Consider the following 27,272-nt stretch of genomic DNA (forward strand, 5'->3'; position numbering starts at 1 on the left):
CAGACAGAACAGGCCACGGGCAGAGGGAACATCCAACCAGCACAGATCACCCAGTCCAGCTACCAACACATCCCCACTAACCCATGTCCCTAAGCACTATATTTACCCTCTCCTTGAACACCTCCAGGGATGGTGACCCCACCACCTCCTTGGGCAGTCAACCCCAACCTCGCCACAACCTCCTTCCAGCTACTTCTTAATGATTCAGACTCAAGTGCCTCAAACACTGTGCTACAAGTTAAGCCTATGCTCTCAGTTCAGCCTGCTCTGAGTGCTGCTTTGCTGACACACAGCCTCAATGTGCTTCCAGTCACTTTGAACCATCCCCAGGCCAGACGTGGGCTGTGCAGAGAAGCAGGTTGTCTTTGTGCTCCCCACTGCACTCCCACAGCTGTGCTACAGCTGCATTAATGGGTTTTTACAACAGGGGGAGAGGAAACTGCCAAATGTCACTTTGGAGAGTGGGGTTGGGTCTCCGGGAAATATGGAAACATATTTTGAGACAGGGAAATATCTCAAAATATATAAAACATTTCCTTCAAAGGTTGTTGAACAAAGCACCCCAGCTTCTCGGCACACATGGAAATGTTTCATTTCTGCATTTAACAGGAGGCCTAAAATGCTTTACTCTGGAGTTCCTCGAGGAAAGCATGAATCACGTCGCTTTAATATAAAATCAACTCCCAATTTCCTGGCTTCATGGGGAAAAAATATATATATATATTCCTGTCTCTCTTCAGCACACTGATAACATACGCTGTAAGAACTGGCGTCAATACTGCAATGAAGGAAAAGGGAGAAAAGCTTGGGAGTAATGGCTGTTATCCCATAGAACCCTGAATCTTTCCCAAGATTACCCTGAAATCACATGAAGAGGAATCTTTACACTTGTGAATATTTATGTTGGCAAAGCAGCACCCTCTCCCTGCCCACCTCCATCTGTTAAAACTCTGAAAAGAAACCAGCTTCTCACAGAGAACAAACTGTAAGACAAAATCTAGCAGCATTTCCTCTAGAGAAACACAACAATTACGGTGCCTTTTGGCTTTGTTACAGCTACCTGCGTTCTTGTACCAGGATAATAAAATAGCGATGCACAGATATAGTAACCATTCCCTCTCTTGATATCTTCAGGTGTAAAGGTATTTTGTGCAAAGCCCTGAAACACATTGAGCACCCAGACAGCGTCACAGGCAGCAAGGCTTTACTGGAGAGGGTAGTACATAAAGAACAAATGCCTTATGGTCGAGACCTGCTGCCATCCCCAAGATCAAGCACATTTATTAAGTAAGCCCCATATCCTCTGTGTGCTTTGTGCTTACCTGATAAAGAAGTTTGATAAAGCTCATTAAGCCGCATTTAGTGCTTTTACATTATGCAAGTAGATCTCACTGAACAAAATGGGAGAGAATACTGAGCTCCTGACAGGTCTGTATACAAATCAATTCATCAAAAAGCCCAGGGTATATGTATGAGACCAAGGCAGCTTACAGAGTCTCCACCCAGTTTCCCTCTGTCAAGGGTAGGCAGCAGCAAACATCTCCTTGCAGCTACACAGACTGGAACATTGCAGGGCTGCTGCTCAGAGTTTTGACCAAGATAATGTGGACATTTCAAAGAGAAGATTCAGCTGGGAATTTAAAACCAAAAGCAAGAGGGAAAAGATTAGGACATTCTGGGATTTAAGAGGCAAAAGCCATTCCCAGTTCCTGGAAACACATTCCTTCTCTTTCCAAAGCAGACATACCAGAGGATGAAAAATAAACCAAGCCAAAGCCACCCTTTGGCAGGATGCAAAATCTTGGTTACAACATACAGAAAGAACACCTCCACCTCATGGTGCTCAGCATTATGCTACACCCCAGCACTGTCAGCACACACTCACTGCTGTCACTTCAAGGTGAGTTTGGAGGCAGTTCGGCCACCAGACCTTTGTTTCAATGCAATAATAACACAGAAAAGCATTTCTTAAAGAAAAGGAGCAGCATAGCAAAGCGATAGGTCTCCAGAGCACATTGCTCCATAGGCACTGCTCAGCCTTGCTGAGTGCCAAGGATGCAGTGTGTGAGTCCTGCAGCCAGACACGGCTTCTCATGACATCTTGTGGCAGCACGACTGGTTCTCATCAGCAGCAATGGAACAGACTGCAGAACAGTGATATTTCAGACACCAAATACCCAACGAAAAGGCACCGATTTATAATTACAGTGAACAGACAAGAGTTCAATTCAGAAAAATTAGCCATTCCAAAAGCATAGCAGTACAAAGTACAAAGGAACAGGATTGTTATTTCAAACTAGTAGAAGGAAGTCAGAAGGCTGACACAAGTTCAGCTTGATGCAATTCAAACTACCTACCTGTGACCTACAGATCTGAAGACATCTTTATATCTAACACGTTCTTATCTACTTAAGCTGCAGTCTTATACCTGACGACACCCTCGGGGCAGTGCAGAAAGGTGATGCTCCCAGCTGTTCCCTGAGTAACACTTAACTCACACTTTCCCCTCCAAAGGTATTTCAATTTCTTACTGGAATTGAATTAAGGTGGCTTTTTGGCTTTATTTATTTATTTTTTGGGGGGATTCATTCTTAAGGCACAAAAAAGCAAAGCTGTGTGCCTGTACCATGCACTTCATGCTGCACCGAGCTGCTGCCAGCAGCTTGCTTTGCTAGTTTAGAAAGCAGGCAAACCGCTTTGCAGTCAGGAGAGGGAGCCAGCTGGCACTTCCCAAATGCTCCTGGGAACACCACAGCTTTGTGGAAGGGAAAGGTTTGCATCAGATCTAAATATGCCAGTTAGTGAGTGCTGCAAATAAGGGTTTGGATACTCGTGTCTACATGTTCTCCTCTGCTGTAGAGAACACTGACAGATGCTCAGTCTTTCATTAGAAGCTGAAATAAAACTGGAGAGCTCTAGTCACTGAGGTAAAGCACACCTCTGTCTCTGGAAGTAGGCTGGGAAGCAGAGCAGGGCCAGATCATCACCATAAAATATGGAACCAATACACGAGAACACACTTCTCCTGTTTTCAAAATGTGGCTTCTCAAGGAGGTCAGCAAACTCTTCCTCCCATAACCATCTTCAGCTGGCCAGGACACAACAGAACCTTGCTGTCTTTGTGGCACAGGCATTGGGTTAAGTTATGCAGCTTTACTATATAGATCTCTTACTTTCACATATTCTCCTTTCCTAGTTCATTTGGCCAGAAATTATAGTGGAACACAGGAAATCTGCCCAACCCTTATCCCATAATGTGCTACTGTCTGGAATGTTAAGCAAGACCTGCTCAAGAACTTTCCACACCAAGTTTAGAGTAAATAACATAGGCAGGTGATAAGGGAAAACTCCGTGTTCCTCTCAAATTGTGTCTTGTAAACTGGACCATCATGGCTTACGTTCATAAGTACACAGGAAACTTTTCCACAACTGGAACTGCGCTACGATCCCTTCATTAAACCAGTTACACACTCAGCATCATTTTACTAGACAGCACCTAACAACTGAAGAACGCTGCTCTGATCTGAACAGATCCATTGATTAAAACAATTTGTCTTATGGTATCACATGCAAAGGTATTCTTCTATAGTTCCTCATAGCGTCTCATTTGAGGCTGTACAATTCATGACGTTATCGTTACAATATGGATAAGTATTTTTTGAGAGCCTTACCTCATATCTCTGTCACCATTTCAAACACTTACCATTATACACAGCACCAAACAGCACCAGTCTTTGCTGATTTGCAACCCAGGAAACGGCACTCTGTGCTGCAAGCACACACTGCTGCTTCATGGTCAGTTTTTCATCTACCAGGAGCCCCAAGTCCTTCTCAGCAGAGCTACTGGATGTAGATAATCTCTATTGTTATTTATTTATTTATTAAACAGAATCAATGGGGGAAAAGAATTCATTTTAGTGTTGCAGCTTTATTTGAAAGTGACCTCAAGTTTTGATAGTACAGAGTCTTATACAAAACTGGCACCGTGAAAAATAAACTTCACAGTTTCCTACAGTGGATTCCAGGCTGCAAGATCATCATCAAATGGTTTTTGCACACAGAAAAAGATAACTTGTTCAAAGTCTTGTTTTCAGATCAGCACCAAGTGACCCTGAAAATCCAGCTTTATTCTATGTGACAGTAAAAAAGAAAAACAAGAAAGAAAAAAAAAGAAAAAAAAGGCCCCCCTCAACCTCACTTAACAGGAAAGGCATCTTACTGCAGTGCTGCACTTCTAACATACGCTAACAGTTGTAACTAACTCTACTCTAGAAACACATCAAGATTTCCAATACTCCATTCCATGAATAAAGATTAAATTTTACATAGTTAAGATTTAAGAGCTTTGGGAAGTCAAGGTATTTGGACAAAACTTTTATCAATTGCAGTTTCTGAAGAACTCAGAAGTGCATCCAAAAGGAAAAAAAAAAAAAAAACAACCAACCATCAGCCTTTACCAATTTCTTCTAAACCCTGCTATTTCAGCAGGTCAATTCCACACTGATTTTTTTCCCCTGATGCAGTATTACAACAATATCCCATCACATTAACTTGCAGTATTAATCACAGAATGACAGAATGGCATGGTTTGAGAAGTCAGTCTGGTCCCAACCCCTGCAATGGGCTGGTGGTCCCCCATCAGCTCAGGCTGCCCAGGGCCCCACCCAGCCCGGCCTTGAGCACCTACAGGGATGGGGCTCCCACAGCTCTCTGGACAGCTTGGGCCACAGAGGCCTCACAACCTCTGACTATGGAATTTCTGCCTTACGTATCCCCCCCCGTCCTAAGATCTAGAAGAATAAAAGATATCCAAGAGTCCCATAATCCTTTTACCAGTCTCACCACATGCTCCGTAAGTGATTCTAGCACTCCACATCTCACAAAGCAAGATAGTTCTGAGCCATACAATGTCATGCAACAGCAGTATGCTTTGAAGAACACTGCAAGGGTCTGATTTCTCCTATCTGCTAAGTTTGCTTCTCATTTTATGATTTCTGGGCTCAGTTTGGCTTGCTTTATTGTGCCTTTCATAAGTGCGTGCTAACTCCAAAAGGAAAGGCATCGGTGTAAAAGGCTGTTAATTCACCAACCCCGAAGTTCACAACTTTAAGACTACTCTGGAAACTGGAATTTCATTTCCCTTTTGGGCTCTTTGACTTTTCCTTCAGTCTCTGAGCCATACACAAATCTGGCTTTAAGATCTCACTCTGCTCCGTGACACTGTGAACTCTGTAAACAAAATCCAGCAACACAATGATCAAGTTTTTGCCATGGAATAAAAAGAAGCACCATTCTGCTGAACCTTTGATTCTTTCAGTTGATTTGCAGCAGCATTCTGAGACCAAAGTCCCATGCATACTATTGCTTAAAACCTTGCTCCCAGGTCCTGTGTATTAGTGTACTTGGCAATGTTTTGGATCCTGGTATTAAAAAAGAAGATATAGAATATACTATGTGACTACAGGAACACTGATAGCAGCTCCTGTATGTTTCTATTTACATAAACTTGTGTGCAAAAGACCTCCTCTGTGCCTCATGACATCTACAATTGGCATGAAGTTATCCTGTGAGGCCGACGAGTCATTCACTATTCACTGGCATTGAACAGTTTTACCATAGCCGCCTCTTCCAGCATCATAGTCTTGTCGATACTCATCTCTGACCTTAGAAAGGAGAAAAAAACAAAGAAACAAAAGTCTGGTAAATATATACAGAAAAATATTTTCTCAAGAGCTACTACACCATCAGACTATACAGACAAACTGACTCTGCAATATACAAGTGGGCACACAAGCAGACAAACCTACCTGGCCCCCTGACCTGCCCCGGCCGTACTGCCGGCCCTCCTTAAATCCTGCATCCCAGTCCGTCCTTATGATCCTGTCATCAAGCCTGGTCCCATTGATGTACCGCATTGCGTTCTCAGCATCTCCTCTTGCATAATACCTCAGAAATTAGTTAAGAAAAACAGAATCACAGAATCACAGAATTATCAAGGTTGGAAAAGACCTAGAAGATCATCTAGTCCAACCGTTACCAATACTTCCCAGCTAAATCATATTCATCAACACAACATCCAGACATTCCTTGAACACTCCCATGGTTGATGACTCCACCACCTCCCTGGGCAGTGCATTCCAATGCCTGACTACCCTTTCCGAGAAGTAATACTTCCTAATGTTCAGCCTGAATCTCCCCTGGCGCAGCTTAAAACCATTCCCTCTAGTTCTATCATCAAAACCATGCACAGATCTGCAGGGCCTGGGGACACACAGCTCAGAGAGAACATAGAGCAATGGTAGGACAACACCTGGTGGGGCAGAGGCAATGCAGGGCAGGGAAGTGAGATAGCAACAAAACCTGTGTGTATGGCAGTATGACAGTAAGGCATTATGGCAATAAGGCAGTATGGCAGTACAGCAGTATGGCAATAAGGCAGCATGGCAGCATGGCATTATGGTATTATGGCAGTAAGGCAGTATGACAGTATGGTATTATGGCAGTATGGCAGTAAGGCAGTATGGCAGAATGGTATTATGGCAGTATGGTATTATGGCATTATGGCAGTAAGGCAGTATGGCAGAATGGTATTATGGTATTATGGCAGTATGGTATTATGGCATTATGGCAGTAAGGCAGTAAGGCAGTATGGTATTATGGACGCAGCCCGTTCTTACTCTAGCCCTAAGATAATGCCTTTAGTGCCCAGGCCCGACCGGCAGAAGGATACTCGACGAAGCAGAAGCCGCAGGCTGTTTTCTTCACCTTGTCCAGCCCCATGATGATCTTCTTGATGTCTCCGCTCTTACCGAACAGCTCGTGGATCTGCTCCTCCGTGGTGTAGAACGACAAGTTCCCCACGTACAACGTGCAGCTCTTCCTCAGCAGCCGCTCCTGGTCATAGCGCGTGCCCTAAACGCGATCACAGCGTTACCCGGCACCGTACGGACCCGAACCGATACCGGGACCGGTACCGTGATCCCCGGGGCCCTTACCCTGAAGTGCTGGTCTCGGTACTGGCTGAGGTCCACATAGGAGTCGCTCCGCAGGATGCTCAACGTGCCGCCCGAGCACATGCTGCCCCGCACCGCCCCAATGCACGGATACGGCGCTGCTGTCGCGAGAACCGCTCCCTTCCGCTCGGCGGCGGAAGGAACAGGGCGGCTCTTGCGACAAGGCGGCGCTGGCCGTGCCTCAGGATGGTGCTGCGCCGGGTGCTGCTGGCGCTGCTCAACAACCCGCAGCTCATCGAGAAACTCTCCGAGTCGCGGCCCATCCGAGCGGCCGCCCGCATCACCGCCAGCGCCATCACACGGGGACAACTGGGAGCACGGCGGGCGGCGAGAGACCTGCGGCCTGGGCTGAGCCGACTGCGGGATTCATTCCTGGGAAGGACCGAGTCACCCGGGAGGGGACCGGGAGCGGGACGGGGAACGGGACGGAGCGGCCGGCAATGAGCGGAGGGACCGGGAGGAGGCGGCACTGCGGGGAGAGCCCGGACGGAACCACGGACACGGCGGGGACGGGAGGAGCGGAACGGAACGGATGGAGGCGGCCCGCAGCGCTGAGATGGGGCCGTGACAGCGTCACTTGGCAGCGGACAGAGCGAGCATCCAGAATACTGTGAAGATCAGCACTTATGTGCGTGATGTGAAACCTAAAATAAAGCCGTTTCTCACCGGACGGCCTGTAACGATTCCTACCTGTAGCGATTCCTACCTGTACAGCAGCATAATCAACGTGGTCTGCGTTTGTACGGGAGCTTTGGTACAAAGAGAGCTCAACCGGTGTTGATATGCATCCCCCATCCTAACAGGCTGGACTGCTTTGCTTTCAGTGCTGTATGAACAGCCACATGGCTTATAAATGGCTTTGTCACAGAACTCCGGGTGCTGCTGACTGTGTGCTGAGGGAACTCGGGGGGGAGGTTGCCATAGTGGGTGTCACTGCATGTGAAAGACCCTCCCTAACTGGGAGACAATCATAGAACGGCCTGGGTTGAAAAGGAGCACAACGATCATCCTGTTTCAACCCCCTGCTATGTGCAGGGTCACCAACCAGCAGAGCAGCTGCCCAGAGCCACATCCAGCCCGGCCTTGAATGCATCAAAGCATGGGGCAGCCACAACATGCTTGGGCAAGATACGTGGCTTCCAGCACTGCTGGTAACATTAAACTTTCTGCCAACACAGATGTGCAAAGAAAGTAAACCCAAATCTATGGTATACACTGTAAAAGTCCTTATGGTGAGACTCAAGCTGTGCATTTTCAGTCTGAATCAGTATTTGTAGTTGGGGTTTATCTGCCTGACTCTGCCCCAGGTGAGCTGTGAGTGGTACCAATAAACCAAGCTGTGGAACCGGTGCTTTGTCACAGGCAGGACGAGTTTCAAGGTCTACCCAACTTATACAGAGATCATAAGCTCAACAGTTAACATAACTTCAGAAGTTTCAAAATATTATCAGACTTTATAGCTGTTTAAGAATAGCTGAAAACAGTAACATGGAATACAAATGCTGGCACAATGCTGTTGTCCCAACTTAAAAGAACAAAAAGGAAATTAACATATACATTAGCGCAGTGTTGTGGTGCTTTGTTAATTCCTCCTGCTGCTGCACGAGTACATGGCACAGCCACCCTGCTGCTCCCCCACCAAAAAGCACACACCGTCAGCATGCAGGACTCAGCAGGGAGGGATGGGGGGTTCATGGTGAGCACATGGAGGACTTACAATGCAAAACTGGCAAATAAGGTCTTAATCAAAGCTGTGCGGATGGAGAACTGCAAAAAGCTTCACTGCCGCTGCAAGCAGAAAGAATTAATTCATTTCACAGGGACAGGCCTGACAAATAGACCAAATTAGTATCTTGCTCCATGTTAGGATGGTTTTAAATTCAGAAGTTCGTGAACATAAAAACCTGGATGTTTAGTTGTGCTGTACTACTAAGCACGTGTGTTCGCTGAAGCTGAGGGTTATTTGCGTCCTGCTTTAAAATGAGACTGTGCTCTATGAGAGTGCCAGGATGTGATCGTTCCAACTAAGCTGAATCAATGGGGAGCTGTTACAGAAAGGGGAGGGGTGCCCAAAAGATGCAGCTTCCCGCTTTAACCTCACACACTCACCTGTGGCAGACCTGGTGCTTCTCTAACCCCATTGTCAGCTCAGGGATCCCTTTGGTTGGGAGGGACGGGGATCAAACCCCTGCAAGGTGTCAGTTCTGTCTGTGTAGCTCCTTGAAGCAGCATATCGCAGTGCCCAAAGTCACAGCTGCAAAACACCACAGGAACAGGAAGGGAGCTGCCCTTCTTGGAGTAGATAAGTAGTAGTCAGACTTAATTCCATCAGGCAGCACCCTCAGGTTGCTGTGCATATTATGTATGCAGGGCATCTGTGGTAATTAAACTGCGTCAAGAAACACTAAACAGGCAAAATAATACTTCAATTTTAGGATTTAGCACAAATGCTTGTGCTGAAGCATCTTCCATGTTCTAAATCTGATTCTATTACATCAATACAAAGAATACTGTAACACTGGTGTCCATATGGTGACTGATACAGTGACAGAGAGGAGGGGCTGAAATTGCAAGAGCATAAAGGTAAAATCTCATTGAAGCAGATGAAGTTCCAGTCCAGTAACTTCTCTCCAGCAGATGAGTTAAATGCCTGTTTTCAGTAGCACAGCCCACAAACCTGAGATAAGAACTTCTAATGCATATCTCATATGAAGAGAATGAAGCTCAAATTGGTTTCTGGTCTCTGGGTTCATCCTCTCTCATCAGGAAAATGAGGCAAACTCCTCAGAAACACCACAGGGACTGAATGATTCTGATCTTGGTATTGGTGGCTATACTGAGCATGAAGGGAGAATGGAGGAGCTCACAACAGCCTGTGCTGAGTGCAGGACCTTGAAGGGGAAGGTCTGACAGCACATCTGGGCAGAGTCAAAGTAAAACATCAAATATTCTAAAGATCTAAAGGCTCTGCTGAGCTCTGCCTACCTGAAGGATGTACAGTCCTAACTGACTTCTCCAGTTCTCACTGAATAGGAAGGATAGTTGTGGTGGATCTTCCATTGATAAGTGTGGAAATATCAAAGTCTCATTCTTGAGCAGGACACTGCATTTGGAAATAGCGGCTCTGACTGTACCGGGGATTATAACCCAAAAGTGACAGTCACTGCAGGTGCGATTGTTTGTGTGCTGCCCTATCACCTGGCAGAGGGTGTCCTCTTTGGACCCAGCCATATCAATCACCTCGACATGCGTGTCTTTCTTTTCGATATTTAGCAGGGACCTCGGAGGCATGTAGGTATGAGCAAAGAGCAGAGTATAGTGCCTGGGGTGGTCTGAGGACTGCAAAGAATGCACAACATGCTCCAAGTGAAACAAACACGGTATCAGCCCCGCCTGGTGCAGGCATCCAAACAGGAAAGCCCCGAGAACATTAAAAATAATAATGATTGTTTTCCACTTCACAGCTCTATTGTGTGATGCGCCGAACAGGACTAATGGTAAGATGAGAGGGATGAGAAAGCGAGGCTCTTGGTGGCTGAACAGGGAGAGAAGTGCCAAAGGAACAAAATAAAACAGCAGCAGCATCGACTGGCCCTCGGAGTGCACCGATAACCTGGGTGACCCTTTATTACTACACCATCCCACCCGCATTAACCGGTGGATGTATTTCTTTAGCATTTGAAAAGCAGCATTAATGGCCAGAAGATGTAAGATCCCAAAGAGCATGACTCCGTTCACTATAAAATGCGTCACTCGGGGGTGACTTCCATGCTGCGCAAGGTTACGAGAGTCGAGATTGTAGCAGAGAAAGTTGAAAGGGGTCAGCACCGCTCTGTGACTTAACTGAGCTATAACATCCAACAGGCTGCTGTTTGTGGAGCTGAAAAGGCCGTCCAAGCCCACGGAGGTAAAATACACGGTGTCGGCTGCTATGAAAACAACAGCGGTAAAACATGCGCAGGTGATCAGTTTTAAGAAGGGGTTTATGAGAGTTTTAATGCTCCTTTGGGAGTCAGTGTTTAAACCCGCCCAGTAGAGCAGGGGCACGAGAGCAAACGCCAGGAAGGTCGGCCTGTTGAAAAAGCCCGCAGCCACCACCACACCTATCAGAGAGCTGCATTTCGGCTTCGTGCAGCTGCTGCCAGGTGTTCTGGAGCAAACTAACACCAGCAGCAAAGCAAAGAGAAATCCTTCGAGTGTGTTGGTGAACGGCCTCGTGTAAAACACCAGAGTGACGTAGGATCCTGCAAGGAGGAGCAGCGCTGCCCACGGATCCGCTCCCCAGAGAGGAGCCAATCGGTGCACGCTGTAGTCAAGTACGAAAGAAAAGACAGTGAGGAGAAGGCGAGGAGCCACGAGAAGGCTGTAGCTGCTGACACAAGGCGAGCACACATCCAGCCGCTGCAAAGCCTTCAGCACCCAGTAGGCAAATCCAGAGGTCAGCAAAGGGAAAACAGCTGTTCTGCAGGGAGAGCTGGAAAGGAATTCCCAGGGATAATAGACCTGTAGGTTTAAAATGTCTCCTACAAAGGAAGAAAGAAAGAAAGAAAGGAAGGAAGGAAGGAAGGAAGAAAAAGCAAACGCGGCTGTTTTATTCACTAATCCATCATCAGGGTCGGTGTAAGAGGCGCTGTGTCTATGAGCAGCCTCCAGCACAACAACCCTCCGTTCTTTGCGCATCGTTCACCGGTCCCTCCCGCCCCGCTCTACCCCGGGGCTCCCCCCGCCCCTCCCGCCCCGTTACCTGCCATGACCTCGGGCGATTGGAAGAACTCATCGGGGTGCAGGTACCCGACCTGCGGCAGCACGCACCACCCCGCCCGCAGCGCCAACAGCAGCGCCCACAGCCGCCGCGCCGCCATGTCGGATGCACCTCCAGCCGCCAGGGGGCGCTCGGTGCCGGTCGGGGGCGCCGCAGAGGGAGCCGAGTGCGCAGGCACGGAATGACTCGAGTTGTGCATCCCAGCGCTGAGCTTTATTGCTCAGCTTATATTTAATTACAGTGAGGTCAGGATAAAAGCAGACATGAAGGAGGCAGAACATTACCAGCAAGGTGGATCTCTAGACAAGACTTTAATACTGCTCTTCCAAGATGTAGAAATTCCTTTACAGATCAGAAAAGCAGTATCCATCTAACAGCACACCCGGGAGACCTTCAACCCAGCGTAATTCAACATCAGCAATGATGGCACAAGTCCTTCCATTTTGCTCTGATCTCACAAGCCATGCTGACACAGGACCAATGGCTTCTGCCTCAAATTCCACTCCACGCGCATGAACAGCAGCAGCTTCCAGTCCCACCCCACTCCCCAGTGAGCAAATGGTATAAGCACCTTGCCTGCAAAGCGGCAGGAAGAGGCTTTAAAATGTTAACATGACGTATTATCCACACAGCAGCTCATCTGAAGAAAAGGTGCTAAGCCAGATGTGGCCTGGAAGTTGCCATTTGGACCACGTTAGCCCAGGCCCTGTATCTGCCCTAGAACAACAAAGGGAACAATAGTAATCACTAGTAGGTGTTGTTGTATCAACTTATTACCTGCCCCAGAGCACTGTGGTGTTTGCATCCCTTCAAGGGACTCAACATATTCACTCCCCAGCCATTCTGCATACGTCCTCTTCTCTTCCAATGGCACTATCCTCACTGCAGAATCCTTAAAGATCAAGTCTTTTCCTTGATAAGCTGAAGAATCAAACATTTTGAATCCGTTTCTGTTGCTGTTATTTCCAAAATAGTCCTGAAGACAATGCAAAATTATCAGTATCTTGCCAAGAAGAAGTGCCACATTTTTCTAGTACAGCATGAGCTGTTTAGTACATAAGAAGTTCACACAACTGCAGACTCTGCATTCGTTTTCAGACACTGCAGTAGGTAACATACAGACTCCTACCATTGGGAATTACAAGAATTTAGGTTCTTGTTACTATCTGGAAAGACTTTATACTTCTATTAGTTCTTCTGTGTAAGCATTACTGTGTAATACAAGGTTGGCTGCACAGGAGTTAACGAAATGACTGAAATACTGCTTTTAAATTAGATTCCCATTGATACTGAAGCTAAATGCCTGTGGCAGCCTGGCACGGTCTGCCTAGACACATAACTCACTGATACAATAGTTGTGTCATTATTACCTGAGCTTTGTCCAATAGTCCATACAGAGCAAAAACGTTGATATCTGGGTGAACCATAATGGCCTGAGCTGGCACCTGAGCCAGGTGACACCGAGCAAACTGAGTGACTTCAGCACGGGCCCCATTCCGGCACAGTAACTGGAAATCACTGGACTTCAAGTCACGTGCCCAACTTTCAGTATTCTTACCTAAAAGAAGAAACTAATCACTGTCACTCATTGAGTGCTTTAGAACAAAAAGGTTCAAGAAAAAAAATAACTGAATTGTAATAAAAAGTCAAGTAAAACTAAATACCATCTGTGTTCTCAAACACTGTTGAGTGCTTCACAAAGGCCACATCCCCAGCGTCCTCTGCCAGGCACCTTTATGAAATGAGAGACACAAGTTCAATTCAGAGCATCTTTATTGGGAACGCATCATTTCTAATAACTGATAGATCTAGAAATCAGTTTTTCTTGCATACTTTCCTGCACATAAATCCACTGGGCCCCAAAGTAAAGAGAAAAAGCAAACCAAGAAATGAAGCATCTTGAAATGAGAGAAAAACCAACGTCACTGCAAAGTTTATAAATACTTGAAGAATTTCAAGAGAGTAATACAGCAGGAAATAGCTATTACTGGCGATGGGAGAAAGGACAGAGGAAGGTCAATATTAGATAAGCAAAGAAACAGAAGATAAATGATACTCAGTGCTCCACTCCCCATTTGGTAACAACAGCTTCCATATCTACCCAAAGATTTGGGGCTTTAAAACAGTTAATGTCCCCAGATGTTGATGTTCACTGTTATATGAAGTATTTATTCAATTTTACACTATTTTTGCCTCCTATACCTATAGGACACAATATTTGAACATAGCTGTTTGTGCTGTATGAAACCTATTATTGCATACCACCACAAATGGTGAGGACAGAGAAGACGCAGTCACAGTTCCCTGCTCCGAGCCTGTCATGCTCAGCACACACATTCATAGCCACCCAGTACTGGCTTCTCTTTGCCCATTTCCCTGCTTAAGCTCCTTATGGATGACCTGACCCGAGTGGCAGGCTGTCACACTCAATTAAGCCGGGCTGCAGACTGATGACAACCCATGTGCTCCTCACTAGGTGAGCGCCCACTGCTCTGTAAACAGAAAAGGGGATTTGGCTGTTCCTCATCTGTGTGGCTGTAGGCCAGGATGCTGACAAGAGGCTCTGACATGCGCACACACACAGACACACCTCTCTCTTGCTATGACCGTCACAGCATCTTGCAAAGGGGAAGGCTGCTACTGTTTTTAGCAGGCTGTTCTTATAAGGAATTATGCTTTTTCCTGACTAAGATAGAGAGCAGTACCTCCTTGCACTCTGACAAACAGACTAAACAACAGCCACGTGTGCTAATTACCTGAAGGCTCCACTGTAGCTGTAATACTGTTCTTGGCTACTTGCGCTGCATTTGTTGTTTCCACTATTATCTCCAATACAGAGCTGACAGAGCACTGATGGGTAATTGTCCTGCTCAGCCGAAGGCACGCAGCTGGCAGAGAAAAACTCACTCACAGCTTAAAATAAAAAGGACAAATCAATGTAAGTGGAAGATTCTGCACAAGAAAAGGTAGTTCCAGTGTCATGGGGTTATACCAACAGCAGCTTCAGGACACTAGAAACATAAACTGTAGCTGCCTAACTGGAATTCACAAACTATAACTCAAAATATTTTCTAAGTACCACTTAACTGAATACTATTAGTACTATGGTATTACCATATTGCTCCAGTACTAAATAATGTTTGAAAATAAGTCCAATAAAATTCCAGACAATAATTCATCATTTACTGCAATGACATCCCAGAGCTGGAAGTGCCACTTAGAGAGGACAGACAGCTGTAGAGACTGTGTGAGTTCCAGTGACTGTCCTGTTAGTGACACTGACTGGAGTCAGCATCCTCAGGCATGAACAGAGATGGACAGGTGTGGAAGCAGGTTTTTCAGTGATAATAGATGATAAACCAACTTGATTCAAATTTAAAAAGACACTTCATCAATGTATCTGAAAATCAGAATAAACATTTACCAGTTTGATACACTGGAGGGCAATGGCTGCTGCTGAGATGGACCTGGGCTGGCTACAGAAACACATTGATGGGAATCTCAGAGTTCAACAAAGGTGAAAGTAAAACCCTGCTTTAAGCAGGAATAAATCATGAGAGGCTGCAAGGCTGAAAAGCGGCTTGTTAGAAAAAGGCAAAACAAAAGGACCTGGAGGACCTGGAGGGCAACACACTGACCAAGAGTTGACAGTATACTCTTGTGTCAATGAGGGCTAATAGAAGATACAATAAGGACAATTCTAATTAGATATACGGAAATTATTTATACCAAAAATGGACAAAAATTAGGGCAAAGGCCCAGAAAGGTTGTAGAATCTCCAGCCTCAGAGTTACTCAGTTTTGGTTGGACATGGTCCAGGACAATGAGATCTAACTGGACACACTTTGAGCAGCAGGTTGTATTAGATGACCCCTCCAATGTGAATTAAGCAATGACTTTGTGAAAGGAACACTTCCATGTTAGAGGTAACATTCTCAGCATGGCCCCTCTATGTCTAATGCAACATTAAAAAGGCAACAATCCCTCACAAACAAACTGATTAACTTAACACACAGCTCTGCAATATCAACACTATACTTCCCTAATGAAAATGTATAATTGGACAGTTACTATATGCCACATCTTCTTACCTTGAGGAATATTACAGTCTCTGGGATTAATAAAGCCCTTCTTAATTAGCATGCCAATGGGGATATTCCACCCAGCAGTTCTCCCCAGTCCTGTGTGGCAGGACTTCTTCCCTTTCAGGTCATTGATGGTGAATGCATTGGATGGATTCCGTTTCACTAATGCCACAGCATAGTAGGCATTATTGTTGTCTTCAGCTTACAGAAACAAACAAGCAAAAAAAAGCATGATGGTTTTCCTTAAGTATTCCCACTGCTTAATGATGGCATACATCATAACCATTACACTTCCTTCTTCCATTTAAAATATTTTTAGCAGAATTGAAAAGACAAATATGTAACCGTAAGACTCAAAACTGCAAACGAATGAACCTCGTCCAGCAACAGGACAGACAGAACTCGCACTAATTCACTGTAGGAACCCAACCCATACTTATTTTCTCCTCTATCCGTGATGTGAGGATAATAATACTCATTTCCTCTGCAAACAGCTTTCCCAGCGGGGCCAGGAAACAGAGCCTGTGCTTTTAGAGCTGCTTTGAAACAACCTGGATAAACAACATCTCTATTTCCTGACGTTCTTACCAGAGAAACCTACTCCAGCAGCTGGTACAAGGCCATACGTCTTCCCAGCAATGTAAATATCAGCTCCACCCAAAGCTACAACATCAATTTCCTTTTTCTGAAAAATAAAATTTACAATTTTTGTGGAAAAACAGAAGACATTTTCCCTTCCCCGCTACAATGACAACTCCAGCATCGTATCTTGCATCTCAGCAGACAGATCTGGTAGCCAAACAGCAATCACAGAGCAGCTTAGGTTGGATAGGACCTCAAAGATCATCTAGTTCCAACCCCTCTGCCACAGACAGGGTTGCCTACCACTAGATCATGCTGCCCAGGATCCCATCCAATTTGGCCTTGAAATGCCTTCAGAGATGGAGCAAAACACTTCTTACAGTGGAAAAGCACCGGGGTTCAGGCCCATTCATGGGATATGAGCTGCAGATCACCTCCTTGAAAGCCAGTATTGCCTGCTGATCACCTAAGAGCACATCCCTCTAATCCTACCTATCCAGCAGAGAGCAGCTTGTGTTGATTGGTTTATTGCACAAGGATCGTACAGCTTACCTGGATCATCTCCATGCACTCCTCTTTTGTCTTAGCTGAAATACACTGGATTTCTGGTTTCAAACCCTTATTCCTAAAGGCAGTTCCCATCTCACCACATTTCCAAATCTCCTCAGTGGAAACAACGCACCAGTTCAGGCTTTCTGGCAATGCTGCACAAAAATGGAAAGTAAAGTTCACTTCCTTTACAAAAGAAAAGGAGGCGTACAGCTGCACCCCCATCTCATGTGCCATACATGCTATCAAAATATTTACTTGTATGTTTCCCTCCCATTCGCTAGCTCAGACATTCACCTGATTCGGTACCACTGAGATCTCCAGACTACAGGTAAGTCTGCAGTACACACCCCCTGGTGTGAAGGAGCAAGAACTCCTATGAGTGCTGACCACTAAGCACGGCTATAAGATATTGATTATTTGCAGTCCACTGTCACAAGAGTGCAGTAAAAATACCCCCTGAACACAGGTTCCCTCACAGCCAACAGTCACTAAACAGCCCTCAGAAGATGACAACTTACTGTTGGGGTCACAGTTCAGGGCCTGCATGGCATAAAGATACTCATCACCCAGCCATGCCTGGTAATTCTGAGACGTGACAGCAACGAGCTCTGTGGTGGAGTCTCTGAACATAAGGTTCTGGGCACCATAGGCTGTGGAGTCAAACATCTGAAACTGGGTGCCTACGCCATTAAATCTTTGCTGTAAAGTTAAAGAAAAAACACTGTTCACACACCCCTCTACCTGCTGTCATAATTCTGTGATGACTTCATTTACGTGCAGGAGAAAATCTCCTGCCTACATGAAAAACAATTCAGGTTTTTGTTATGGAAGATTTACAGGTTAAGAATTGATGGAAGAATAGGCAAGCATAAAGACAAAACAAAATCACCCGTCTCAGGCAATTTTCAGCATCCCTGAGACTCTGAGGGCAAAAATGAACCCTAAATCCCACTCTGCAACTCCCATCAGGGTCCATACTGATGCTGATTGCCTCCCATAGTCCTTCAGACCACACAGAGCTGAAGGTGCTCAGATATGTTCAGATCAGCCAGTAGGTGAATTGTAATGGACTGATGAAAAAAAATCACTGTCCTACTTGTCCCTGGTTCAGAAGCTGGAATACAGCTGTTCCATCTGTGTCTGGCCGTACAACCACGGCACGAGCTGGGACTCGGGCCAGGTGGCAGGTTCTCCACTCTGTTACATCAGCTGTGCTGCCATTACGGCACAGAAGCTGGAATTCCTTGGAGCGAAGCTGCTGGGCCCAACTAGAAAGAGTTCTTCCTGAAAACAGACAGAAAACACTGACAAAATGGACACTAGGCAGGGCTGATATTTCTGGCTCCAAGTCTGCTTCAAGCATCACATTCACATGTGGAGGAGAATACAGCTTTCCTGAGCATCACCGAAATACTCCTGATTGTACAATGTACCCCATGCACGTATATGGTCCTCCAGTCTTATACCTCCAATGAGACACACAGCCTAACACCTGTGAGACTGCACCGATCTACACCAGGGTCTGCAGTGGTACCCAGAGCTTCCTTAAGACTGGATCTACATACAGCATTTTACTAATTACTCTTCCCTGCTGTAACTGATGGTAGAACAGGCCCACAACATTAAAACATGTTGTGCTCAAGGTGGGTTTCTCAAAGTACCAGACAGGGTAGGCCACGTCTTGTCAATAGGTTTCCTGCTTAGCTGGGCACAAACATTTTCATAACAGCCCAGGCACAAAACCACAAGTTTAGTGTTGCTTAAACTTTCCTTCCAAAAGCAGCTGAGGATCCCACCTCTCACCATTACTGAGACTAGCAAGTGTTTGGGGGGGAAAAAAGAATCACATGGACTCATCTAACTCCTAGTGCATATCTATGTATGCACATCTTCTTTCCCTATTAGAGCATTTTTGCTCATTCCTCAGCTCAAGGTGAATCAAACACCTGGCATTACATTGGCTTCGCAGGCACTGCTCAGCACTTACCATCAGTATTTTCAGGCACTGTGCTGTGCTTCACAAAAGCAACATCTCCAGCATCTTCAGCCAAACACCTAATAAATGCAAACCCAAATACAAAGATGCATTATAAAGCACAGCTTCCACGCATCGAGCACTGCGGGCTGGCAGCCAGAGGGCTGCACGCTACGTTCCATCAGCCAGCAGACACTGACCTAGTTCGTTGTGCTGAGAATTTAGCTCAAGGCAGAGACCAGTGGCTGACAGAGCATGAAGTAAACTACTGCTGTCATTTGGTGAACGTGGACAACATGTTCTGCGCTGCTTGGGACAAACACCATGACCTTCTTTGTCCAGCAGAGCTCTCTGTCTACTGCAGTTGCACAATCTTTTGAGGAATACATGGAGGGAAACAAGTGTTTCCCATGAGTAAATTACACCTCTGCTCTGCCAGTGCTATTACTCAGGGGCTAGGAACTGCAATGCAGCACACAGACAGGAAGAAGGGAAATACAGCAAAGAGTGTGCAAAAATGGAGGGCAGAGCAAACCAGTGAGAGAATTCAGTGCAACTGAAGGGAGATAACTGAAACAGCTGAGTAGGATGGCTGATAACTGATAGGAGAATTCAGTGCAATTGAGGTGAGATAACAAGCAGCTGGGTAGGGTGGCAGGTCAGCTATCAGCCTCCAAGGACCATCCTGTTTTACAGGGAAGAATGCAAACCACTGCAACAAACAGACTTCTGTCAACAGATACCAGACAAAGCAATCAGCAGTGGGATTGCCCTGCCCAGAGCAAATGCTAGATATCTAATTTTAACAATCAGGTGTTAATGCCTGAAATAGTGGGTTAAGAATTAATTTTGTTCAGTTTCTAGATTTAAATCATGGTCATTCCAACACTACAGCAGATTTTCTAACAGGATCAACTGGAAGTTCTCTTGCTGCAGTTTCCTGCCTGTGAGGTCTGGACATTGCAGCTATAGATACAGCACAGAGATAGAAAGGGACGGAGCTGTGATTCTTACCTGAAAGCCCCGCTGTAGTCATAGTACTGCTCTTGTGAATTTCTTTGGCATTTGTTCTGCCCAGATGAATCCCCTCTGCAGAGCTGACAGAGGGATGTGGGATAGCTGGCACTGTTGGCTCCAGGAACGCAGCTAGCACTGAAATAGTCACTAACAGCTAGAAATGAAATAAGAATGAGACATCTTTAGCAATGAATAAACAAGGTCTCATTTGAGAATATCTAAACAGTACATCTCTATAGGAATAAGCCATTCTGTTCTTAAAGGAGTTTCCAAGTTTCAAACAAATTTGCTGTTTCTATCAGACCTGTGTTTGGTCTATTCCATCTTACATGAAGCATAAAAACCACAAGGAACAAAACAGTACAAAGCCACACACTTCTACCCACATACAGATGTCCCAAGATCATACAGAAAGACACTGCTGAGGAACAGATCTCTGCCCTCTCAGCTCTTACCTTTTGGGAGGTCACATCCCATTGCTGGCAGGCGCCCACTGTCAATTAGGTAACCCACAGGCACATTCCAGCCTGCAGTTCTGTTGATTCCTGTGTGACACGAGCGGACACCCTTCAAGCTGTTGATGGTGATGTTGGAGCCTTTCTTTACAACAGCCACAGCATAGTATGAAGTTCCAATCTCTGCAGCACAGGGAGAAACAGAAGCGATTAATTGTCTCCCCCATGTACAGGCAGTCACACTGCTCCTGTCCTGACTGTGGGTACATGCCCTCCAGTACCTCTGTTGTGTGCAGTGTCATAGGAAAGGCCAAAAGCAACTTGGAACAGTAAGTGAGATGAAAGACACTCAGAGAATCATCCTGAGAAGAATCTCCCTGTGGTTCTAAATGTATTTGGATTGGATTAATATCAAGAAAATTGATTATCCTCGTGGACGGTTTAATTCTCTTCGTCTATTGTTTTAGATAATTCATAGCATTAAGACTTAAGGATCTTAAGAGACCGTGAAGTCACTTAATCTGACTTACGTGGATCAGAAGCCACTCAGTCCATTCATCTCTGACTAGTGCTCAAAACCTAACAGAGACAGACAGCCACTGGACTTTGAAGACATTTTGTTTTGAGCACCCAGGGTCATGATGTACTTAGTGGTGGGGCTGGGCTGCTGCCCTCTGTTCCCCATTTCCTCCCATACTCTATAATGAACAGGAATATCCACTAGTGAACCAAAGACCTGGAGTTCAGGGTCTTAAAGTAAAGGATCCCAAAATAAAATAGAAACAGTAGAAATGCATCAGAAAATAAACTTGTATTAAGTAACCCAAGAGTTTGTTAGTCTGATTATACCTTGATTATAAACTTCCCCAACCACAGGTTTCAGGCCATGCTCCTTTCCAGCCTGGTAAATCCATCGACCATCCAATGTCACCGCATCTGCCAAGTAATCCTGTGCAGACACAAGGTAAGAATGCATGTTGAAGCTTAGAATTATGCTGGATTTTAAGTAGGCACAGATAGGACCGTCCACAGCAGCAAGGAGAAAACTGCTACACATCCTCCTGATCTACAGAACCTGTGTTATCTGTTCATTGTGTACTGAACCTGGTGCCCAGGAGACAGCATCTCCAACAAGCTGAGAGATGGCCAAGAAAACAATCAGCAGATTGACATTTTCCATTTCTAAGGTGATGCCAAGCTTCTTACCATTTTGCTTTACCTCTGGTTCAGAACCAGAAAGGGTAGTAGGCAGTATCACTTGGCAGTATGCTGAGCATTGGTTAGGGTAGGGCTAGGACTAGTAGAAAGCTATTTTCCCCAGGCTGAAACACATAAAATGTGACAAGGGATCATCTGAGAGTGTTGACAATACACTCTGGAACCTATGTCAAATTTGAAGATGTCACGTAATTTGAAGCATATACCTGAATTGTCTCAAATGAGAAAAAAAGTTACTGATTAGCTGAAACATGAGATCTCTTGAGAGCTGTTTCTTATGAATGAAAGTTGAACCAATTTCCAGGAGAACCTGTAGAGTAGTTCAAGCTGGGAGATGTTCGCATCTTAAAGAACAGAAGCAGTCTGGAATAACCTGATCCAATATTCCATTGGGGAGAGTCAGGGCTCAGGACAACAATTTGGGAACCAAACAGAGTCTGCTGTTTAGCAGAGATACCTGACAGCAGGAGGAATTGGGAGTCAGAAAGACCTGACCCACAGGGAAAACAAAATGAGCCTCTGGAAGTGGTGGTGAAAAGAAAGCAGAGCAAATAGAATAGGAAGGGTTGCCCACAGGAGACCAGGACTGTACTATGTGTATATTATTTTTCCATCAAAGACAGTAGTAGTTTTACAGGCTACAGACTTCAGCTCCTTTAAGTACATACTGCGATAGCAGCTGAAGTGGAATAGCAAGAATAGCGTGGGTATTTCTGTTTGTAGCAAAGATCTTCCCATACACCCAGCAAAAGCATGAGACAATCCCACATGTGATTTCTGACACAGATGCAATGGGAATGCAAGTTAATTATTTTCAGAAGGACTTTATTTCTGTGTGTCACAACACTCGAGAATTACCTACAGAGGTGCTTAATCACCTACTAATAAGTATGGCCAAATTAAACATTATCAGGTTCCTGAGTTTAATATTTAGACATTTCTCAATTTCTAAGGATCTTCAAAGAAAAACACTTTATCCATATGCTAACACGTTCACAGAACTAAGTCCAGGTTGGGTAGTGCTATAAAACAGCATATCTTTGTCTGCTGAGCCAGAGTTTCCCACCCCCCTTTTTGGCCTCAAAGAGCAGAGTTCAGCACAGATGCAGAGTCAGGTGTTCCATGCAGCCCTTAAGCTACATCTTAAGCACATAGTAGATTATTAGCACAAGAAAGAAGAGGTGTCAAGGACCTTGCCTGAAGCCTTATAGTGAAGATCCACCTTATCAGAAAGCCACTTACTCATGCTATCCACCTGCAGGTTTCTGAGTTCAGCTAATCAAGTTTTACAACAGCAAGCACAAAGAGTTATTAACATATCCAGTCATCTTCCCCTTCCCTCACACTTTTCCAGGGAAGACAGTTGCGATCACCCACCTCCACATTTCCTTCAATTTCCACTTGTTGTTTCTCACTCCCTCCTAAGGAGGGAATTGTTTTCCAAACACCATTTTGCAAAGCTGAGCTTTTTGTCCAAACAGAGCATGCTGAATTAATACAGTTGGATTTGCATGCCTTCTGCTCACTGCTCTGACTACCCCACGTGCCCTGTTTGGTACTGGGAGATTTGGCTCGACACTCATTGGTATAGACAACAACTGCCATGGTGAGGCTCTGAAAAAGGAGAATTACGCAGTTTCCCTGCAGACAATCTACTTAAAGGCTCAGCAGCACAGATTTAACTGCTGTCTCCATCCTACTACTCCACCCCTTCTTAAGTATCTGCTAAATAAATCTAATACAATTCCCAAATCAAAGATTAGTGCTTCAGAAAGAACGTTTAAGATGTTTGCTTGTGTTCCTAATGACTGGCCATATGTGACTAGCTGTAGAGAAGACGCAATGCCATGCCAGAATTCAGTTCCAGATGTACATTTTAATGTCTTTTAAAAAGAAATGTATATATGTTTTGATTTTCCAAAGACATGAATGCCATAAAGCTGATTGGATGAGATGTTCACTGCTCTGTACACTGCAATGTGATCTATTATTAAGCACACAGGGAAATTAAATCACTGACGTCTATTGTTTATAACTCACCTTGATCATCTGTGTGCAGTTAGCAGCTGATTCTCCCTCCACGCATTCCAAAGGGGGAAGGATGCCAGCCCCAGCAAAGGCCTTACTCATGTCCTTACACTTGGAAAGCTCTTGGTTAGACACTGTGCACCACCGCACACGTTCCAGGCTGAAAGCTGCAAACACAACAGCAAGAGGAAATGTTACTACAAAAGAGAGAACAGTTCAACAGTGAGCTTTCACACTTCTGCTTTCATTCAGATTAACAAGAATACTAGAGTTATTTGGACTAGCAACAGGTCCAAGTCTGATACTGAAACTTGATGGAATTTATGACACAAGAAACAAGGGTACTCTGGAGCAGGTCACTGAGGACAGCTTGCTCATAAAGTCTTGAAGAATATACCATGGAGAGGATTGAGAGGGAATCTTATCACTGCTTACAAATACCTAGTGGGCAGGTGCCAAGTGGATGGGGCCAGGCTGTTTTCCATAGTGCCCAGCAACAGAACAAGGGGCAATGGGCTCAAACTGGAACACAGCAAGTTTCATACGAACACAAGGAACAATATCTTTAGTAAAGAGTGTTACAGAGCACTGGGACAGGCTGCCTGGAGAGGTGCTGGAGTTTCCTCTGGAGATACTGAAGATCCACCTGGATGTTTCCTGTGCAACCTGCTGTAGGGAACCTGCTTTAGCAGGGGGTTGGACCAGATGATTTTGAGAGGTCCCTTCCAACCCATGGGATTCTGTGAAATCTTTGTATTAACCATCAGATGCTGCAGGTTTCTGAATTTCTGTGCCAGCGTTCTTTTCACAGAAGGGCACAGTCCTGGCTTTGAGAAGCTCAGGTCTGCTTTCTGGAGCCACCTTGCAGATGCATATGGTACCATCAGAATAAAATGGTCACTTAACTATGAAGAAAAATGGGACAATTCTTTTTTGACTTTGCAGCTGCAAAGAATTCCTTAGGACAAATCTTAGGGTCAGATGTGCTGTCAAACAGATGGAGACACATTTAAGCCATATATAGTGCAAAAGAATAATCCTTGAGAGCACCATGTGCTGCAAGAACGATCGCCTGCAACTGTCTGCTCAAGATGTCCTGGGACACACAGACAATCTGTCTCTTGAGCCAGAAGTTTTAAAATCATTAATTGAAATGACAGGCTGCAAAACCAAGGAGGCTGCCCAGAGAGTCCTGCCCCTTTTCTCGTTGCTCTGAATAAAAAACAACCATAGGAGCTGAAGTACCTCACCACTGGGCTTATTAGAAACACTGGGAAAGTAAACTTGTCTCTTCAAAGCACTCTTTCATAAGAGGCTGTTTCCACAGTCACTGAAAGGGAAGGGCTGTCCCGCAAATAAACAGACTGCACAGATTCCACAGTCAGTGGAGAAAGGTGTCTTTTGCGAGGCCCAAGCAGCGGTCTTATAAGCACCAAATGTTGCTGTTGTGAGGACAAAACACCATGCACAAATGGTTCAGCTGTCTGCTGAATTTGTAAGCAGTTGGCACCAAATTTCATTGCTTTTTCTTCAATTTTGACTTCCTCTAAGTTGGAGTCTACTTTATTCATCAGGTTGTTTTCTATCAACTCTACCTGGCCCTCCGCTTCCTCACAACTGTCACACAGTTGAGAAACAACACTTAGTAAGTTAACATGATTCCACTAGTGCCCAATAGCAGCTGTGCATATTTACTGACTCCAGGTCTGCAGACTCAATGAGGCTGTTGATGCCACAAATCTTGTTTTCCATCAGATACTGAAACAGAGGGCATGGTCTGCTGCAAGTCAAGAGTCACAGTTGGACAGCCTGCAAGAAGCTTTCAAAGGAGCAATTGGTAGCAGAAGGAGAAACAAGAGCTTAGCTCTAAGATGCAGGAATTCTGAGAACCAAGAGGCATAGAAGGAATACACTATGGAGTCATGGAAAACAGACACCTTATGGAATCTCAGCTTCTGCCTCATTTATCCAAGTGAAATCTTCCCCATCTATTTCCAGGGGCAGGAAGAAGAACCAAGGTTTTCACTGATCAAGGATCCCTCCTCACTCCTCCCAAATATAAGCAACTTGAAATTTGCCTCTCAGCATATATAGATAAGTGCCATTCTTCAGCCCCACCATTCTGGCTGTAGATACAAACACACTGCAGGTAATGCATGAATAGTATGAAGAAATCATTAGGCACATTTATCTGAAACATGAAGCTCATTTGGCCCTACCTTGCAACCACAGCAGGGAAACAGGAATTTGTTTCTTACTGCCTCCACCCCACCTGAAAGATGCACTTAATCTGTCCCTTACAAAACTACTGGACACCACCCAGGATCTGAACAGATGCTTTCCTGTAACAACAAATTCCCTTACAAGTTAACCCATCTGAAGTGAGCTCAGGCACAGACAAGGTCTGCAGTCAGACTGTGCTTCTATTGCCAGACAAGAACATGTGGAAACAGCAGGTGAGACTCTGAACCTAAGTTAATACCCAATCTTGGTCCAAACTCCTTTGCTGAAAATAACACTGCTGCATTGTGTAACGTCTTCTCAAAAGGCTGTTAATATACTATCAAAGGCTTTCAATAGTAACAATTTAAAAGAGGAATATACTATGATAATTTCAGAACCTGAACTTGTAAAAAAAAAATATAATCAATTGCAGAGCCCCTTCAGAAACAGCATTTGCACCTCTGGTGAAATTTTAAGCATTCACCACCAGAACCTGGGAGTGAGAGGAGAAAGCCAGCACATCACACACACCCTATTGAATAGAGTACGGTACTTTGATATTTATTTACACACACACCAAAAGGAAGTATTACAGAACTGTTCACATCTGTGAAAAATGGGGAGTGTGGAGCTAGGAGTAGCTTTAGTGCAGTTAATAAGGCAAGACACACACACAACATTCAATACATCCTTTATATTCTTTAGATTCTATGGGTTGTTTTTTTTCCCCTATATTTTCTTTCTATTCTTTTCTTGACCTCTTGAAATTGGTTCTCAACTGGTTTTAGTTTCCCTCTGCACTCTCAAATCACAAATTAGCCAATCCCAAAGGCAGCATGCCACAGCAAAACAGTTTGAAGAGGTACTTACCAGCGTGAACCAAGAGAAGGTAGAAGACATTTTCAGTGCTCTTCATCTTAAAAAAGTTGAGATTTGTGCCTTTTCCAGCCTTCAGAACTCCCGCAGATCAGTGCTTCTGCAAGTTTGCTCTCCCTGGTGTGTTTCTTGGTGAAAATCAGCAGCGTTCAAATGCAGGTGCACTTTGTTCAACAATTTATCTTGCTTACTTTGGCACACGTCACCAAAGGGAAAAAACAGCCTACCACTCTGCAGGCTGCCTTTATGCTTGGAAAAAAAAAGTCAAGACTAGGAAATTACAAAATATTCACTGCGCCAGTGAGGTTGTTACCACTTCAGCCCCACCTACAGACTTAGATCAACAGCTACACTGACTCACAGGGGTAAGGTGAGGCTGTGTAAGGGAATCTTCACCTCAGTTGTCTGAATTCCCTCTATGCTGGGGGTTGAGAAGAGTAGACTCAAGCTAAGCGATCCATCTACACTGCATTTCCAGACACAGAA

At 45.0% G+C, this 27,272-nt stretch overlaps 4 protein-coding genes across 6 annotated transcripts; 1 reads left to right on the forward strand and 3 right to left on the reverse strand.

Moving 5' to 3' along the window:
- Window positions 1–3,908: 3,908 nt before the first annotated feature.
- On the reverse strand, window positions 3,909–7,099 carry NCBP2 (nuclear cap binding protein subunit 2). Its single transcript, XM_015871655.3, has 4 exons — window positions 6,996–7,099; window positions 6,731–6,912; window positions 5,808–5,946; window positions 3,909–5,663 (listed from the first exon to the last, which is right to left on the reverse strand). Exons 1-4 carry the CDS (start codon window positions 7,074–7,076, stop codon window positions 5,592–5,594), a joined length of 474 nt encoding a protein of 157 aa, XP_015727141.3. The 5' UTR covers window positions 7,077–7,099; the 3' UTR covers window positions 3,909–5,591.
- A 43-nt stretch (window positions 7,100–7,142) lies between these two features.
- Window positions 7,143–8,362, forward strand: NCBP2AS2 (NCBP2 antisense 2 (head to head)). The gene has a single exon (XM_085513586.1). The coding sequence runs from the start codon at window positions 7,200–7,202 to the stop codon at window positions 7,455–7,457; it is 258 nt and encodes an 85-aa protein (XP_085369712.1). The 5' UTR covers window positions 7,143–7,199; the 3' UTR covers window positions 7,458–8,362.
- An 82-nt stretch (window positions 8,363–8,444) lies between these two features.
- On the reverse strand, window positions 8,445–11,974 carry PIGZ (phosphatidylinositol glycan anchor biosynthesis class Z (Gwada blood group)). Its single transcript, XM_015871654.3, has 2 exons — window positions 11,758–11,974; window positions 8,445–11,536 (listed from the first exon to the last, which is right to left on the reverse strand). The coding sequence occupies exons 1-2, from the start codon at window positions 11,972–11,974 to the stop codon at window positions 9,972–9,974; spliced, it is 1,782 nt and encodes a 593-aa protein (XP_015727140.2). The 3' UTR covers window positions 8,445–9,971.
- Window positions 11,975–12,067: 93 nt separating this feature from the next.
- MELTF (melanotransferrin) lies at window positions 12,068–26,969 on the reverse strand. 3 transcript variants are annotated; one of them, XM_015871651.3, is made up of 16 exons: window positions 26,781–26,964; window positions 23,700–23,854; window positions 21,291–21,390; window positions 20,442–20,624; window positions 19,984–20,140; window positions 18,982–19,049; window positions 18,091–18,278; window positions 17,513–17,693; window positions 16,995–17,146; window positions 16,449–16,545; window positions 15,867–16,061; window positions 14,532–14,688; window positions 13,440–13,507; window positions 13,146–13,333; window positions 12,553–12,751; window positions 12,068–12,351 (listed from the first exon to the last, which is right to left on the reverse strand). In XM_015871651.3, exons 1-16 carry the CDS (start codon window positions 26,824–26,826, stop codon window positions 12,230–12,232), a joined length of 2,256 nt encoding a protein of 751 aa, XP_015727137.2. In that variant the 5' UTR covers window positions 26,827–26,964; the 3' UTR covers window positions 12,068–12,229. The 3 variants fall into 3 exon arrangements, with proteins under 3 accessions (XP_015727137.2, XP_085369711.1, XP_032302580.2); XM_085513585.1 differs by having other exon boundaries at window positions 12,068–12,751; XM_032446689.2 differs by lacking the exons at window positions 12,068–12,351; window positions 12,553–12,751 and having other exon boundaries at window positions 13,208–13,346; window positions 26,781–26,969.
- Window positions 26,970–27,272: the final 303 nt, after the last annotated feature.

This window comes from Coturnix japonica, chromosome 12 (genome assembly GCF_054131305.1).
Source record: "Coturnix japonica strain WE chromosome 12, WE-NBRP24, whole genome shotgun sequence".
NCBI classification, from domain to species: domain Eukaryota; kingdom Metazoa; phylum Chordata; class Aves; order Galliformes; family Phasianidae; genus Coturnix; species Coturnix japonica.